The following is a 17973-nucleotide window of genomic DNA, read 5'->3' as shown; positions in this document are numbered from 1 at the left end:
GGCAACTTAAAAACAACTCTTTTCCTAATTAAAAAAGCACAACATTAAAAGGTAATATATGTTTACTGTGAAAAAAAAATTTTTAATGAAATACATAATTTATAAAATGAAAAGCTCTTATATTCCCCTACTCCTGGAAAGCCAATTTTAAATACATCAAGGAAAGTCCAATTTAAACGAATCCTCTACTGAATTCATTTGCAGTATAGATTCACCCTATCAATTACTAGTTTTGTCAAATGGTATTTCACACACAACCTCTGCTTAAAGGTAAGGCACACACTTTTCATCCTCTAAGAACAAAAACTGTTCAAGCACAAGGTGACCTACTGACATCAACTCAGTTAGTGACACCCGACTTTCTCAAATTCACCATCGAACTTACCTGGCAGCATGCCTCTCAGGAGCCACAATGGTATTTTATTCCAATTCTGTCTTTAAGATTCAGAACCAAAATCACTACATTTCAAAGAGTACCTCTTATCCCTCTGCACAGGCCCTCATTTTCAGGATCTTTTAATTTTCTTCACCCTATTAACTTTAAGTCTGCTTTTAGCAGAAAATTACCTTAATAGTAGCATCCTCTGAAGCAGAGACCATAACACTGAACACAGGATGGAAAATGACTCGGGTGACTGGACTCCTGTGACCACTCAAGGCATATTTTTCTGGTGGACGGGGAATCCATTCTTTTGGGTCTCGTTTCTGACCAAGAGGTCCACCTGACGTAAATTCTTCTTTTGCTTCATTTAGCTTTGATTCTAATTCCATAACCTTGAAAAAGAGCATGTAGTTACGTACAGATAGATTTCAATAAAAATAGCATGTGACATTTTAAAAACTGCATTTTGCAACTATATATGCAGGATACTTGAAAAAATTTCAGTAATCTCGAAGCAGTTGTCAAATTTAAATGAAAATTATTTATTTTATACAGCATCAAAATCTAAGGCATGAGGAAACTAAAAACTGAGAAAAATTCAGTACAATTGCCTTAACTCTTTAACACAAAGAAAAACTTCAATTTATATCTGGTGACAGAGTCTTCTAATTAAAGAAGGGCAGTGAATTTGCCTTGGTCCCTCTAAAGCTGCTACTCTTAGTAAGTTCTTTCCAAACCACATTATATATGGTAATCATATTAATAATAAAAGCTAGTATTTATTGAGCATCTACTATGTGCTAAGCACTTTTCTAAGAGCATTATAATAAATGATCAACTCATAACAATGTTATTTACTTATTCTAACTTTGCCTATGAAGTATACATTTTAGGACTGGAATATTATTTGTTGTATTTACAGATAAAAAGAAAAGCTCAGAGATAAGAATGACTTGTCTAAGAGCACACTGCAGTGCTCTTTTCCCAGCATCAATCACAATGGCTCCATGTGTTCTTTCCTTCTAAGTGCACAAATGAGTTCTTTCAGTATCAATTCCTCCAAGTCAGGACTATGCAGAATCGACCCAGTCAGCAACTCCGGATATGCGAGTTACCATGTATCTGCAATAATATGCCTAGGTCATACTTTTCATAAAGCACAGAAAATGTATTTTTATTTGCTTTTTAAAGATTAGATGCAATTATTAATTAATGCAGATGAAGTTATTTTCAGAAAGTTTATATAACTGTATACAACTAATTTTAAAGAAACAAGACTTAATTACCTTCTTCTGTAATCTAATAACAGATGTCCATTTTTTTTCCAAAAGACCAGCATACTTTTTATCTAATTCTTCATTCTAGAGAAAATAAAGTTAGAACCTTTTAAGAATGGCTTAACTATGATCCTCAAGCCAAAGATCACTCATCTTTAAGCCCAAACATTACTAAAAATCTGATTATAAAAAAAGGGAGTGGCTGGACACGGTGGCTCACCTATAATCCCAGCACTTTGGGAGGCTGAGAACGGTGGATCACCTGAGGTCAGGAGTTCAAGACCAGCCTGGCCAACATGGCGAGACCCTGTCTCTACTAAAAATACAAAAATTAGATGGGTGTGGTGGTGCGAGCCTGTAATCCCAGCTACTCGGAAGGCTGAGGTAGGAGAATCACTTGAACCTGGGAGGCAGAGGTTGCAGTGAGCCCAGATCACGCCACTGCACGCCAGCCTGGGAGACAAAGTGAGACTCCATCTCAAAAATAAAAATAAAAAATAAAAAAAGGGAGTGAAAATCAAGTTCAGTACCAAGTAGACCACAATAACAAATGACAAAATTGTGCATAACTGTTAACTACAGATACCTGAGTAAAAATCCACTCATTAACTCTACTTTGAAGAATTGTTAAAAAGTAAAACATACCATGTCTAATTCAGCTTCCTTTTTAAAAACTGAATATGCCTCTTCATAGCCATTTGAACGAAGATAATCTGCTATAGCTCGATTTCTGAAAGAAAACAAATTCAAATGACTCCTAAAAAAAAGACCTCATTTCTATTTTGAAGAAACAGAATTTATTTAAAATCTCATTAAGCCAAGATCCTCTTGAGAGTATTTCCTTTCAAATCATACAAGTATTTCATTAAAAAGGACACCCCTGCAAAGCCTCCAGAACTTTTAGCACCCATAGCACATCCATAGTATTATATTCTTAGTTATAAGCTTTTCTTTTTTCCTTTTTAACATCAGAAGAGAAATTACATATTTATAAGTTTCAAATGTGTTGCTTACCTCACAAGCTGTAGGCACTCTATAGATTAAGCTATGGCTCTGTGACAGTAATCACCAATTTTGCTAATGTTTACATTTAGTCTTTCTTTACTACTTGTTATACACTCAAGGGCTGACAGCTGGAATTTAGTTTTGCAGAGAAAAGTTTTGAGAAAACTAAAGTATTTTCATATTAGAAATAACTTTGAACCATTGGAGTGTGTGGAAAAAAAGAAATCATACACTATAAACTTAGTGTACTGTCGTAGAATGAGACATTCATTTAGAATTAGAACTTGAAGGTTAGAGAAGCTGAATTAGCCTTTTCATGTTTGCCTTATACAGTCTGAGTACCCTTTACATAAAATGCTTGGGACCAAAAATGTTTTGGGCCAGAGAGACAGACAGATAGATAGACAGACAGACAGACAGACAGACAGTCAGATAGAGATATATAGATAGATATATAGATACAGATCACGAGGTTATGAGTTGGAGACCAGCCTGGCCAATATGGTGAAAAGCCCGTCTCTGCTAAAAATACAAAAATTAGCTGGCGTGGTGGCACATGCCTGTAATCCCAGCTACTTGGAAGGCCAAGGCAAAAGAATTGCTTGAACCCGGGAAGTGGAGATTGCAGTGAGCCGAGATCCTGTCACTGCACTCTAGCCTGGGCAACAGAGCAGGATTCCTTCTCAAAAAAAAAAAGGCCAGGCGTGGTGGCACATGCCTGTAATCCCACCTACTTGGGAGACTGAGGCAGGAAAATCACTTGAACCCGGGAGGCGGAGGTTGTGGTGATCCCAGTTCGTGCCACTGCACTCTAGCCTGGGCAACAACAGCGAAAACTCCATCTCAAAAAACAATATAAAACAAAACACGCTCCAGTAGTATTGTAGAACTGGTGGGATTACTGACTTTAACTCAATGGTATGTTTAAAACAAATCAGCAAAGATAACAGGGAATTACCAGCAAACACTTTATGTTCCAGGTAATTATTAGCATGCCAAAAATCAACGTATAATAATTACAGGGTTAGGCCGGGCGCAGTGGCTCATGCCTGTAATCTCAGCACTTTGGGAGGCCGAGGTGGGCAGATCACAAGGTCAGAAGTTCAAGACCAGACGCTGGGAGCGGTGGCTCACATGAGCCTATAATCCCAGCACTTTGGGAGGCCAAGACAGGCGGATCACAAGGTCAGGAGATCCAGACCATCCTGGCTAACACGGTGAAACCCTATCTCTACTAAAAATAAAAAAAAATTAGCTGCGCATGGTGGTGGGCGCCTGTAGTCCCAGCTACTCGGGAGGCTGAGGCAGGAGAATGGTGTGAACCTGGGAGGAGGAGCTTGCAGTAAGCCAAGATTGTGCCACTGCACTCCAGCCTGGGTGACAGAGCAAGACTATCTCAAAAAAAAAAAAAAAAAAAAGAAGTAGTAGTTCAAGACCAGCCTGGTCAACATGGTGAAAACCCGTTAGCCGAGCATAGTGGCAGGCGCCGGTAATTCCAGCTACTTGGGATTACTACTTGGGAGGCTGAGGCAGAAGAATTGCTTGAACCCGGGAGGCAGAGGTTGCAGTGAGCCGAGATTGTACCACTGCACTCCAGTCTCGGCAACACAGAAAGACTCTGTCTCAAAAAATAACAACAATAATTAAAAATAATTACAGGATTAGAGAATCACATTCAAAGACATGGAGATTGAGGAGAGGTAAATCTTAATGTTATTACAAGTCTGTGTCTGTGTGTTACTCATACTACAGCTTGTACCTTCCTTCTGGCCTGTTTCTACTAATGGCTAACTCCATTCATGCTGAAGTATCTTCTTTACACAGAGCTGACTCTACTTTTTGATTTCCACCAAGTAATTATACTCGGGCCTTCCAAATAAATATACATATATATTTTTTGGAGACAGGGGTCGTGCGCTGTCACCCAGGCTGGAGTACAGTGGGTCGATCTCAACTCACTGCAACCTCTGCCTCCCGGGCTCAAACAATTCTCCTGCCTTAGCCTCCTGAGTAGCTGGGATTACAGGCACATACCACCATACCCAGCTAATTTCTGTATTTTTAGTAGAGACGGCGTTTCGCCATGTTGGTCAGGCTGGTCTCGAACTCTTGACCTAAAGTGATCTGCCCGCCTCGGCCTCCCAAAGTGCTGGGATTACAGGTGTAAGCCACCACGCCTGACCCCAAGTCAATGTTAAGAAGGCAACAGCTCTCTCACGCGGTGCAATCAAATATCTTCTTTTGTCAAAGCCTGTACTACAAACCTTCGACAAAAATAAATTCTCCTTTTGTTAGAGTGTTGCATCCTGGCTGGACATGGTGGTTCACACCTGTAATCCCAGCACTTCAGGAGGCCAAGCTGGGCGGATCGCTTGAGGCCAGGAGTTTGAGACTTGCCTGGGCAACATGGCCAAAACCCTTCTTTACAAAAAATACAAAAAATTAGTTGGGTGTGGTGGCATGCACCTGTAGTTCCAGCCACCTGGGAAGCTGAGGTGGGAGGATCACCTGAACCTGGGAGGTCAAGTCTGCAGTGAACTGTCATTGCACCACCTGCACTCCAGCCTGGGTGACAAAGTGAGTCCCTGCCTCAAAAAAAAAAATTGCATTCCAAAGTAGTAAGAGGAAAAAAAGGCTGCAACACATTTATTTCTTAGCTTCATTTTCTTTTAATCTAAAAAACAAACATCAAGCAAATAGGGAAGAAAATGTCAAGAAATCATATATATTATTTTTAAATACTTAATGTTCTTACCAAACTCTGTTAGCTCAATTGCTATCTTGGGGTCAAGTCCTAATGCCTGAAACTCTGCCTGAAAACACACTACACAGCTTCCAACAATAAAGCTCACATAACACATAATACCTATGTGTAACATATATACAAATTATAACAACTGTAATCTTTTTTTTTTTTTCTGAGAAATGGTCTCAAGCTCTGTCTCCCAGGCGGGAGTGCAATGGCACAATCATGGCTCACCGCAGCCTCAACTCCCCCGGGCTCAAGTGATCCTCCCACCTCAGCCTCCTGAGTAGCTGGGAACCACAGGTGCATGCCACCATGCAGGGCATTTTTGTTGTTGTTGTTCTGTAGAGACAGGGTTTTGCCATGTTGCCCGGGTTTGTCTCAAACTCCTGGGCTCAAGAGATCCTCCCACCTTGGCCTCCCAGAGTGCCAGGATTATGGGCATGAGCTACCATGCCAGGCCAACAATTATGGTCTTAAGGAACTTTTTTTTGTAAAGGAAAGTTAAATGGTGACACTTTTCCAGGTAAAGGAAAGATAATATTAAAGGAAAAATAAGAAAAATGATTACTCTCTTTTCCTTCTTAAAATAAAATCAGTAGGACAGAATCTTCAGTACCACTTCTTCCACCTCCACATCAGGCCCTACTAGATACTGTCTTCCACCTCCACATCAGGCCCTACTGAAAGGTCTTCAAGTGTAATAACATGCATGGAACTACCATTCTTAGGATAACAATGTCTTCTTCTGGAATACCTCTTGAAAACCTGAGGCTGTTTCACAGTTAATCTTTTTTTTTTTAAAGGAGGAGGAGCACATTCTAAAACAACCATAAAAGTACAGTAGTACAGATTTTTGGGTTTTTTTTTTTCATAGAAATAACAACACTGTTTTAGCTCTATTAAATTCTATTCTCGGCCGGGCGCGGTGGCTCACGCCTGTAGTCCCAGCACTTTGGGAGGCCAAGGTGGGTGGATCACAAGGTCAGGAGATCGAGACCATCCTGGCTAACAAGGTGAAACCCTGTCTCTACTAAAAATACAAAAAATTAGACAGGTGTAGTGGCAGGCGCCTATAGTCCCAGCTACTCAGGAGTCTGAGGCATCCAAAGAATGACATGAACCTGGGAGGTGGAGCTTGCAGTGAGTCGAGACTGCGCCACTGCACTCCAGCCTGGGTGACAGAGTGAGACTCTGTCTCAAAACAAAAAAAAAAAAAAAAAAAGAATATATATATATATTCTCCTACCAGCAATGTAGCCACAGCCACACTTCTAGCCACATATCAGTTAAGTAATATTAACAGGGTTAGGGAAAGAACTCCAACTGGGCGTAGTGGTTCACACCTGTAATTCCAGCAATTTGGGAGGCCGAGGTGGGCAAATCACCTGAGGTCAGGAGTTCAAGACCAGCCTGGCCAACATGGTGAAACTCCGTCTCTACTAAAAATACAAAAATTAGCCAGGTGTGGTGGCATGCGCCTATAGTCCCAGCTACTTGGAAGACTGAGGCAGAATTGCTTGAACCTGGGAGGTGGAGGTTGCAGTGAACTAAGACTGTGCCACTGCACTCCAGCCTGGGCAACAGAGCGAGACTGTCTCCAAAAAAAAAAAATCCAGAGAATTTTAGCACTACCACCTTTGACGCCCTGCCTCTCAATATTTAAGCCAACAACCTGATCCAGTTAATGCAGAACCTGTAACTTCAGCAAGGTTTACCACTATTACTAAAAGTAAGAAATAAGTAAAGACTAAAGAACCTCAGCAGGTGGCAGTGGCTCACGCCTGTAATCCTGGCACTTTGGGAGGCTGAGGAGGGAGAATGGCTTGAGCCTGGCAGGCTGAGGTTGCCGCAAGCTATGAGTGAGCCACTGCATTCTAGACTGCCTATCAGAGCAAGACCCTCTCTCAAAAAAACAACAAACAAAACAAAACAAAAACCCACAAAACTCTTGGTTCTAACAGCCTGAAGAGTGCTTCTAGGGCTTGCTAGTAATTTCAGTTGACCTAGAGTAGATTTTCATCAGGTTGCTTTCTCTCTTTCTGTCTCTCTCTCTCTCTCTCACTCTCTTTCTTTTTGAAACAGAGTCTTGCTTTGTCGCCCAGTCTGGAGTGCAGTGGCGCCATCTCGGCTCACTGCAAGCTCCGCCTCCCGGGTTCACGCCATTCTCCTGCCTCAGCCTCCCCAGTAGCTGGGATTACAGGCAAGCGCCACCACACCCAGCTAATTTTGTATTTTTAGTAGAGACGGGGTTTCTCCATGTTGATCAGGCTGGTCTTCTCAAACTCCTGACCTCAGGTGATCTGCCCACCTTGGCCTCCCAAAGTGTTGGGATTACAGGCGTGAGTCACTGTACCTGGCCTCATCAGCTTTATTAAGGATGGAATCTTTGCCTCTTTGAAACCAGTCACTAGAATTAAATAGAAATTCACACAGAAGTAAAACAGAGTAGACCAAAACCAGTAATACTGTAAAGAATCAGAGAGGGCTGGGTGCAGTGGCCCATGCATATAATCCCAGCACTCTGGAAGGCCCAGGAGGGCGGATCACTTGAGGCCAGGAGCTCGAGACCAGCCTGGCCAACATGGTGAAACCCCATCTCTACTAAAAATACAAAAAATTAGCCAGGCATGGTGGTGGCCACCTGTAATCCCAGCTACTTGGGAGGCTGAGGCAGGAGAATTGCTTGAATCTGGGAGGCAAAGGTTTCAGTGAGCTGAGATTTGTGCCATTACACTCCAGCCTGGGCGACAGAGTAAAACTCTGTCTCATACACACACACACACACACACACACACACACACACACACACACGATAAAAAAAGAAAAATGGTTAAGCAAAATAAAAAAGAAAATGGTTAAAATCAAAACTGAGATGAAGGACTTTTATCCATGAGCAAACAGATCCTAGCTAGACACAGTCTAGGCTTAAATATCAAACTATTACAAACATAACGAATGAAATTATTTTCTAAACTATTAGAAGTTTATGAAAATGCCAGGGTTTGATTTTAAGCACTTTATCTGACTTCCTACACTCTTTTCATTGTTGTTTTTATCCCCTAGGGTAATTTCTGCAGCTGTAATACTAGTCTTAACACCTCATCAATACCACCCATAAGATTTTTTTTTTTTTTTTTTGAGATGGAGTATTGCTCTGTCGCCCAGGTTGGAGTGCCGTGGCGTGACCTCGGCTCACTGCAACCTCCGCCTCCTGGGTTAAAGCAATTCTCCTGCCTCAGCCTCCTGAGCAGCTGGGATTATAGGCACCCGCCACCACGCCCTGCTGATTTTGTGTATTTTTTGCAGAGATCGGGTTTCATTACGTCAGACTCCCAGAGTGCTGGGATTACAGACATGAGCCACCACGCCTTGCCAATAATAGTGTTTTACAAACTGTATACTCTAGCATTCTAAGAATGAAAAAAGTTCTAAGAGTTCTGTAACCATTTTACTTTCACAGCTCATATGAAGAAAAAACAAGGTTAAGTCAAAGGCTGATGAACTGAGATGTTTTCTTACTAGACCCATTTAAACAGATACACTAATAGCCAGGACAATCCTAGCAAAAAGAACGAAGCTGGAGGCATCGCATTACCTGACTTCAAACTATACTACAAGGCTACAGTAACCAAAACAGCATGCTACTGGTACCAAAACCGACATACAGATCAAGGGAACAGAACACAGACCTCAGAAATAACACCAAATATCTACAACCATCTAATCTTCAACAAACCTGACAAAAACAAGCAATGGAGAAAGGATTCCTTATTTAATACATGGTGCTCAAGAAACTGGTTAGCCATACACAGAAAACTGAAACTGGACCCCTTCCTTACACCTTATACAGAAATTAACTCAAGATGGATTAAAGACTTACACGCAAAACTCAAAACCATAAAAATCCTAAAAGAAAACCTAGGCAATACCATTCAGGACATAGGCATGGACAAAGATTTCTTGATGAAAATGCCAAAAGCAACTGCAACAAAAGCTAAAATTTACAAATGGAATCTAATTAAACTCAAGAGTTTCTGCACAGCAAAATAAACTATCATCAGAGTGAATGTGCAACCCACAGAATGGGGGGAAAAAAAGCCCATCAAAAAGTGGGCAAAGGATAAGGACAGACACTTCTCAAAAGAAGACATTTATGTGGCCAACAAACACATGAAAAAAAGCTCAACATCACTGATCATTAGAGAAATGCAAATCAAAACCACAATGAGATACCATCTTATACCAGTCAGAATGGTGACTATTAAAAAGTCAAGAAACAACAGATGCTGGCAAGGCTGTGGAGAAATAGGAATGCTTTTACACTGTTGCTGAGAATATAAATTAGTTCAACCATCATAGAAGACAGCGTGGTGATTCCTCAAGGATCTAGAAGCAGAAATACCATTTGACTCAGCAATCCCATTACTGGGTATATACCCAGAGGAATATAAATCATTCTGCTATAAAGACACACGCACACTTATGTTTACTGCAGCACTATTTACAACAGCGAAGACATGGAACCAACCCAAATGCCCATCAATGACAGACTGGATAAAGCAAACGTGGTACATATACACCATGGAATACTATGCAGCCATAAAAAGGAATGAGATCATGTCCTTTGCGGCAACATGGATGAAGCTAGAAGCCATCATCCTCAGCAAACTAACACAGGAACAGAAAACCAAGCAGTGCATGCTCTCACGCCTAACTGGGAGTTGAACAATGAGAACACATGGACCGCAGGGAGGGAAACAACACACACCCAGGTATGTTGGTGGGGGCGGGGGCCAAGGGGAGGGAGAGCATCAGGACAAACAGCTAATGCATGTGGGGCTTAAAACCTAGGTGATGGCTTGATAGGTGCAGCAAACCACCATGGCACACATTTACCTGTGTAACAAACCTGCACATTCTGCACATGTATCCCGGAACTTAAAGTAAAATAAAAATTAAAAAAAAAAGAAAAAAAAAGATACACTGAAAAGGCTAAGCTTGCATATTCAGGGCAGCAATGGAGATAACATGCATTATTCTAAAAGGTCCAGGGGCCCAAATCTGAGATGTCTGCAGGGCTGTTGCAGGCTCTGTGAAGGTAACACAGAAGACCAGGCAGTATCAAGCATGACACCACCAGGTGCACACCCGGAGTCATCTTTAGTACTCTCCTCCAAAAGCCATCTCTCACACCACTCCAGGCTATACCATTTTAGATAACAAGATGAAACTTGTTATAGTCTTGGGAGAGTATGTGAATACAATTTATTTCCAGGGCAGAAATATATAGGGGATCGTTCCCTAAGCTGCAGCCATAGGACATCAACCAAGTCTCAAACAGGTATCAAGCCTTCCTAATTTTTTTTTTTTTTAATGGAGTCTCACTTTGTCACCCAGGCTGGAGTACAGTAGCATGATCTCGGCTTGCTGCAACCTCTATCGCCTGAGTTCAAGTGATTCTCATGCCTCAGCCTCCTGAGAGTTGGGATTACAGGTGAGTACCACCATGCCCAGCTACTTTTTTTGGTATTTTTAGTGGAGACAGGGTTTCACCGTGTTGGCTGGGCTGGTCTCGAACTCCTGGCCTCAAGTGATTTGACTGCCTTGGCCTCCCAAAGTGCTGGAATTACAGTCATGAGCCACCACGCCCGGCCAAGGCTTGCCAATATTTTCTTTTTTTTTTTGGGACGGAGTCTTACTCTGTTGCCAGGCTGGAATGCAGTGGTACAATCTCAGCTCACCACATCCTCACGAGTCTCCTGGCTCAGCCTCCGAAGTAGGTGGAACTACGGGTGTGTGCCACCACACCCCGCTAACTTTTGTAGTTTTAGTAGAGATGAGGTTTTGCCATGTTGGCCAGGCTGGTCTCGAATTCATCATCTCAGGTGATTCGCCCACCTTGGCCCAAAGTGCTGGGATTACAGGTATGAGCCACTGTGCCCAGCCAAGACTTCCTAAATTTTTATGCTACAATACCCTACCGAGTCTTCAGGGAAAGGGTAGCACAGAAGTGATGAGTTCCTGGCCATAGGTCTTATACCTCTCCAACTTCATGTACCCTAAGAAATCTGTCTGACAAACTGATTGCCATTACCATCCTTCACCATCACATTTCAAGGTAACTACTTCCAAAAGGTAGTTCAGGATTCAATTACTACCAATCTTGGGACAAGTACAAGTTCAGCAAGAGGTTATAATGAGACCTTATCCATGGCAGAGACAAAATGAAGAAGAATGAAATTCAGGCAACTCCGGGTGAGTGGAACTTTATCTTCCCCATCAAGCAAAAAGAACCCTGTACCTGGTATACCAGCCTGCTGGCTCCCATTTCTTTTCATCAGATGGCTGGGTCTGAGGTAACATCCTGATACACCCTCCAGACCACAGCAGCAACAAAAGCCAAAATGATCTACCAAATAAGTATATCACATTGCATTTTCAAAAAAGCAAAACCAAATAAATAAACAAAAAATATGCATTCCTGTTCATTCTCGTATTTGGATTAAATTTCTTGAGTAACAGAAACACAAAACAGAGGGCAGTTACTGAACAGCTGTTTTCAGCCTCCACCCTTTTTTATTGTTTCCCTCTTTACCCTTTAACCTGTTCAGAAAAATAACTTTACTGAAAACTAAAATACTTAAAGGTCTGAGAGAGAGAAAGGGGATTGGGGGAGTGGGAGAGAATGTCACACTAACCGGGCTGAACTCCTTTTTTTTTTTTTGAGACGGAGTCTGGCTCTGTCGCCCAGGCTGGAGTGCAGTGGCCAGATCTCAGCTCACTGCAAGCTCGGCCTCCCGGGTTTACGCCATTCTCCTGCCTCAGCCTCCCAAGTAGCTGGGACTACAGGCGCCCGCCACCTCGCCCGGCTAGTTTTTTGTATTTTTTAGTGGAGACGGGGTTTCACCGTGTTAGCCAGGATGGTCTCGATCTCCTGACCTTGTGATCCGCCCGTCTCGGCCTCCCAAAGTGCTGGGATTACAGGCTTGAGCCACCGCGCCCGGCCTGAACTCCTAATTATGTTGTTTTAAAGTTACTATATTATTGACTGACACTTAGAAAAAAACTGCTTGGCCTGCTACAGGCCAGAGGTCAGCTACGTTTCCAGAGACAGGGAGATTTTGCCTTAGTTGTTCAGCATAATTTACAACTGTGAGGTCCTCTCAGGATATATTCCTGTAAAAATATTTTGCATTATTTCAAAAACTCATAAGGAAAAGTCACGTTGTACAGTAAGAGAGATAGCCAGTACAACTGTCATGTACTGAATAGTTTGAAACATTTGTATTTTTAAAATGTAAACCAAAATTTCACTATAAAACATGTAAAGAAAAAAGGAAAGAGGAAGAAGGGATGAATGTCTGTTATTCCCAGTTTTATACCAGGGAATATAAAAGAAGGTTAAGTTATATATGGTCCCTTGCCTCCTAGGGATCTTGTAAACCTATCGGAGGAGCAAAATAAAAGTTACTGAAGTCTATGAAATTTAATTCAAAAACAAGAGAAAAGAGACTGAATGGAAGAATCTTTTTATAAAGGCAAGATGCGAGGCCTTAAAGGAAGTAGTAGGTATTACCTAGGCAGGGAGCTGACTCGGACCAAGTGAATCAGAATGGTACATTATGGAGATCTCAATGTTCATCTAAAAACATTTGATCAAATTCAACATTCTTGGCCAGGTGCAGTAGCTTACGTCTGTAATCCCACCACTTTGGGAGACTGAGGTGGGTGGATAACTTGAGGTCAGGAGTTTGAGATCAGCCTGGTTAACATGGTGAAACCTCAGCTCTACTAAAAATACAAAATTAGCCCGGCGCAGCGGCGCACAGCTGTTATCCCAGCTACTTGGGAGGCTGAGGCAGGAGAATCACTTGAACCTGGGAGGTGGAGTATTGCAGTTAGCCAAGATGGCGCCACTGCATTACAGGCTGGGTGACACAGTGAGACTCTGTCTCAAAAAACAGAAACAAATTCAACATTCTTGATTTTAAAACATTCCTTATTAACGGAAAGGTCTTCATTAAGAATGTTCATTAACATCAGGAAAAAGAAATCTCTCAAACCTTCAACCAATAAATCTAATAGTTAATGGCAGAACACTAGAAACACTTGTGTTAAAGAACAAGGCAAAGATGCTATAATCATTACCAAGACTTAAAATTGCTCTAAAAGCAATTTATCTAAAAAATAGATTAAAAAAATTAGAAAAGTGGCACTAAAATAATGAGAGAAATGGCTAGAAAGAGAAACAGACTATGTAGGACGTTCAAGGCAAGAAAAAGCAATTTAATGAAAGCAGTAATTTTAAAAGACCTATTTGTCAGAAGTATCAGAAGTATACAGGCAGATTATATGAAACAGCAAACTAAACAAAGGAAGACCACTGTATAGTAAGTCAAGCCCTAAAAAACAATGAAGATCCCTTAAAATCAGGTCATATTCATAACAGGCATCCCCAGAATTATCTGATTAAATGTAGCTTCCAATTGTTGATGGAGTAGTTTTTATTCTGCACTGAGCAGCAGGATATTCAATTATCTATAATACTGCTAATAACGGATTTATATTTTTAGAATTAGGATAGTCAAGTCATAGTATATGGTTGTCATTCCATTGTCACCTGATGAATCATTTACTTGTCCCGGGCCCCTTTCCTCACTCTTCGAAAAAAAAAAGAGATGAGGTCTTGTTCTGTTGCCTAAGCTGGAGTGCTGTGGCACAATCATGGCTCACTGCATCGTCAAGTTCCTGGGCTCAATGGATCCTCCTGCTCCAGCCTCCTGAGTAGCTGCAACTACAGGTATATGCCACCATAATCAGTCCTTCTTTTTTCTTCTTTAAGTAGAGATACAGTCTCAATATGTTGCCTAGACTGGTCCTTTTTTTCCCTTTTAAATACCTAACTTCGGCCGGGCGCAGCGGCTCATACCTGTAATCCCAGCACTTTGGGAGGCTGAGGCGGGCGGATCACAAGGTTAGGAGTTCAAGAACAGCCTGGCCAACATAGTGAAACCCCGTCTCTATTAAAAATACAAAAAAAAATTAGCCAGGCATGGTGGCAGACACCTGTAGTCCCAGCTACTTGTGAGGCTGAAGCAGGAGAATCGCTTGATCCCAGGGTCGGAGGTTGCAGTGAGCCGAGATCACGCCACTGCACTCCAGCCTGGGTGACAGAGAGAGACTCAATCTCAAAACAAACAAACAAAAACCAAACGAAAAAACCCACCTAACTGCATCCCATCCTTCAGCTGACCTCCAACTCCACACAGAAAATAGAAGCTACTCAGCATATAACTTTCTCAATGTAGTTACTTGTGTTTGTGGCACTGCTTTCCTCTTCTATTTTTTTTTTCCCACATCAGTCGGGTAATGTGACGATATTATAATAAGGTTAGAGGGTGGCACATCTTATACATGTGTGTGAACACATCATCATCACACTTAGCAACTACAGAAGAATCTGCCTTCCTCTTCTATGATGTGTTTTATTTTTTATTGAGACACGGTCTCGATGTCACCCAGGCTGGAGGGCTGTGGTGCAATCTCAGCTTACTGTAACCTCTGCCTCCAGAGTAGCTGGGATTACCAGGCATGTGCCACCACACCCAGCTAATTTTTATATTTTTATTGGAGATGGGTTTTTGTCATGTTGGTCAGGCTGATCTTGAACTCCTGACTTCAGGTGATCCACCTGCTTCGGCCTCCCAAGGTGCTGGGATTACAGAAGTGAGCCACTGTGCCTGGCCTACCATGTGCCTTCTCTTTCTAATACAATTCTCTAGAATACCCTCCATCTTTCAATGAAATGCAATGTGATGTGGTATGTAAAAGGGCTTTGTATGAATTTTCCAGAAAGTCAACAATTTTGACCTTGATCATATCTTGATCATCTTTATAGATGCCTACATTTCACTCTTATAAAAAAGTTAACATATATATATATATTTTAAATGATGAGCAATTTCATTCTGGAAATCAAAAGTTTCCAAAGAATAGAAAGATCTAACACAGGCTGGGCGTGGTGGCTCACACCTGTCATCCCAGCACTTTGAAAGGCTAAGGTGGGAGGATTGTTTGGACCCCAGAGTTATGAGCTATGATTATGCCATTGCGCCACTCCAGCCTGAACCCTGTCTCTTTAAAAAAAAGAAAGAAAAAGAAGAAGAAAAAAAAAGCCGGGCAGGGTGGCTCACACCTGTAATTCCAGCACTGCGAGACACTGAGGCAGGCAGATTGCTTGAGCCCAGGAGTTCAAGACCAGCCTGGGCAACATGGCAAACTCTGTCTCTATGAAAAACAGAAAAATCAGCAAGGCCTGGTGGCACACACCTGTAGTCCCAACAACTTGGGAGGCTGAGGTGAGAGGATGGTTTGAGCTCGGTAGGTGGAGGCTGCAGTGAACTAAGATCGAGTCACTGCACTCCAGCCCGGGTAACAGAGCCAGACACTATCTCAAAAAACAAACAAAAACACACACTGAGAATATTTTAATCCTCCTCTGAAGACTCAGAGGACCTTTTTAATTTTTTACCTTAACACAATAATCAGAAACAATAGTCACTGCATAGAAAGTGAAAATATAGGCAATATGATTAAAGATTCCATCGTTATCAAACTTTTAAAGTTGAAAAGACAGGTCAGGTGGAGTGGCTCACGCCTGTAATCCCAACATTTTGAGAGGCTGAGGTGGGTGGATCACCTGAGTCAGGAGTTTGAGACCAGCCTAGCCAACATGGTGAAACTAAAAATACAATGAGCCGGGTGTGATGGTGTGTGCCTGTAATCCCACCTACTCAGGAGGTTGAGGCAGGAGAATCGCTTGAACCTGAGAGGCAGGGGTTGCACTGAGCCAAGACAGCACCACTGCACTTCAGCCTAGGCGGTAAGAGCAAAACTCTCTTTAAAAAAAAAAAAAAAAAAAAGCCGGGCGCGGTGGCTCAAGCCTGTAATCCCAGCACTTTGGGAGGCCGAGATGGGCGGATCACGAGGTCAGGAGATCGAGACCATCCTGGCTAACACGGTGAAACGCCGTCTCTACTAAAAAATACAAAAAACTAGCCGGGCGAGGTGGTGGGCGCCTGTAGTCCCAGCTACTCGGGAGGCTGAGGCAGGAGAATGGCGTGAACCCGGGAGGCGGAGCTTGCTTGCAGTGAGCCGAGATCCGGCCACTCCAGCCTGGGCGACAGAGCCAGACTCCGTCTCAAAAAAAAAAAAAAAAAAAAAAAAAAGTTTAAAGACAACAGGGACCTCAACATGTAAGCTGGAGAGAAGCAGCATATTAAATAGTTTATGTTTAAATGTATAGTACTGGCTGGGCACAGTGGCTCACGCCTGTAATCCCAGCACTTTTGGAGGCCGAGGTGGGTGGATCACAAGGTCAGGAGATTGACACCATCCTGGCTAACATGGTGAAACCTGTTTCTACTAAAATTATAAAAAATTAGCCAGGCATGGTGGCACCTGCCTGTAATCCCAGCTACTTAGGAGGCTAAGGCAGAAGAATCGCATGAACTCGGGAGGTGGAGGTTGCAGTGAGCCGAGACTGCACTATACTCCAGCCTGGGCAAAAGAGTGAGATTCAGTTTCAAAAAATAATAATAATAATAAATTTTTTTAAAAAAATTAAAAATGTATACTTTGACAGTAAATGAAAATACACAGGTGTTTTTATAAATATAAACATAAACATCTGAAATTTAGATTACAGTTATAGTCTTATTTCAACCTTACTATCCAATTCATTCATGTACTTTGCTTCTCTGGCCCCATATTAATAAAATTCAAATTCACACAGGTAAACAGTGCAAACAGTACCTGGATTTAAACAGCTCAACTTGCAGTCTCAGAGTATTCTGTAATTAAACTGAGCCAGAAGATTTAAAAAGGAGTGGAAAACACCCGTTAGAAAGCTGAGTCACCAACAAGATCTAAAAATTCCTTTCATGCCTTTCTATAGATCACAAAGTCAGGCAAAGAGTACCCAAATCTTAAACTAAGCCCTAGAACTATCTGGCATCTGACACCACTGCATGAACAGGTGCCACTATGGTATATTCCCAGGTACAACGCGAAGAGCGCGGGCAGGTGCAGACCTTCAGTGTATTTCACACAGGCCAGGGAAAAACCACTCTCCAATCACTGCCAAGTATGTATGATGTTCAAACAGATTGACAGGAGAAACCCTGAATACCTCACCCAACCGCAGAGGTCAGTTTTTTAAAGCAAGAAAGCAAACAACAACAACAAAAAACAAGCTTAAAAATATATTACAGCTGGCCGGGTGCGGTGGCTCAAGCCTGTAATCCCAGCACTTTGGGAGGCCGAGACAGGCGGATCACGAGGTCAGGAGATCGAGACCATCCTGGCTAACATGGCGAAACCCCGTCTCTACTAAAAATACAAAATATTAGCCGGGCGAGGTGGCGGGCGCCTGTGGTCCCAGCTACTCAGGAGGCTGAGGCGGGAGAATGGCGTGAACCCGGGAGGCGGAGGTTGTAGTGAGCTGAGATCCAGCCACTGCACTCCAGCCTGGGCGATAGAGCAAGACTCCGTCTCAAAAA

The 17973-nt window shown here is 42.3% G+C and overlaps 1 protein-coding gene and 1 non-coding gene across 2 annotated transcripts in view; both read right to left on the bottom strand.

The window, feature by feature from the left end:
- Nucleotides 1-17973, bottom strand: part of PAFAH1B1 (platelet activating factor acetylhydrolase 1b regulatory subunit 1) — a 107901-nt gene that overhangs the window by 22249 nt on the left and 67679 nt on the right. Inside the window, exons 3-5 of the mRNA XM_023184743.1 lie at nt 2305-2389; nt 1669-1743; nt 568-774 (exon numbers count right to left, since the gene is read on the bottom strand). Of these exons, the coding sequence (XP_023040511.1) occupies nt 568-774; nt 1669-1743; nt 2305-2389 (367 nt within the window). The remainder of the gene's footprint in view (nt 1-567; nt 775-1668; nt 1744-2304; nt 2390-17973) is intronic.
- LOC111521389 lies at nt 14770-14873 on the bottom strand. The gene has a single exon (XR_002724932.1). It is a non-coding gene; the product is annotated as a small nucleolar RNA U13 (small nucleolar RNA).

This window comes from Piliocolobus tephrosceles, chromosome 16 (genome assembly GCF_002776525.5).
Source record: "Piliocolobus tephrosceles isolate RC106 chromosome 16, ASM277652v3, whole genome shotgun sequence".
NCBI classification, from domain to species: Eukaryota; Metazoa; Chordata; class Mammalia; order Primates; family Cercopithecidae; genus Piliocolobus; species Piliocolobus tephrosceles.
Note: the sequence above shows the minus strand (reverse complement) of the source record. Positions and strands in the feature narration are given on the sequence as shown.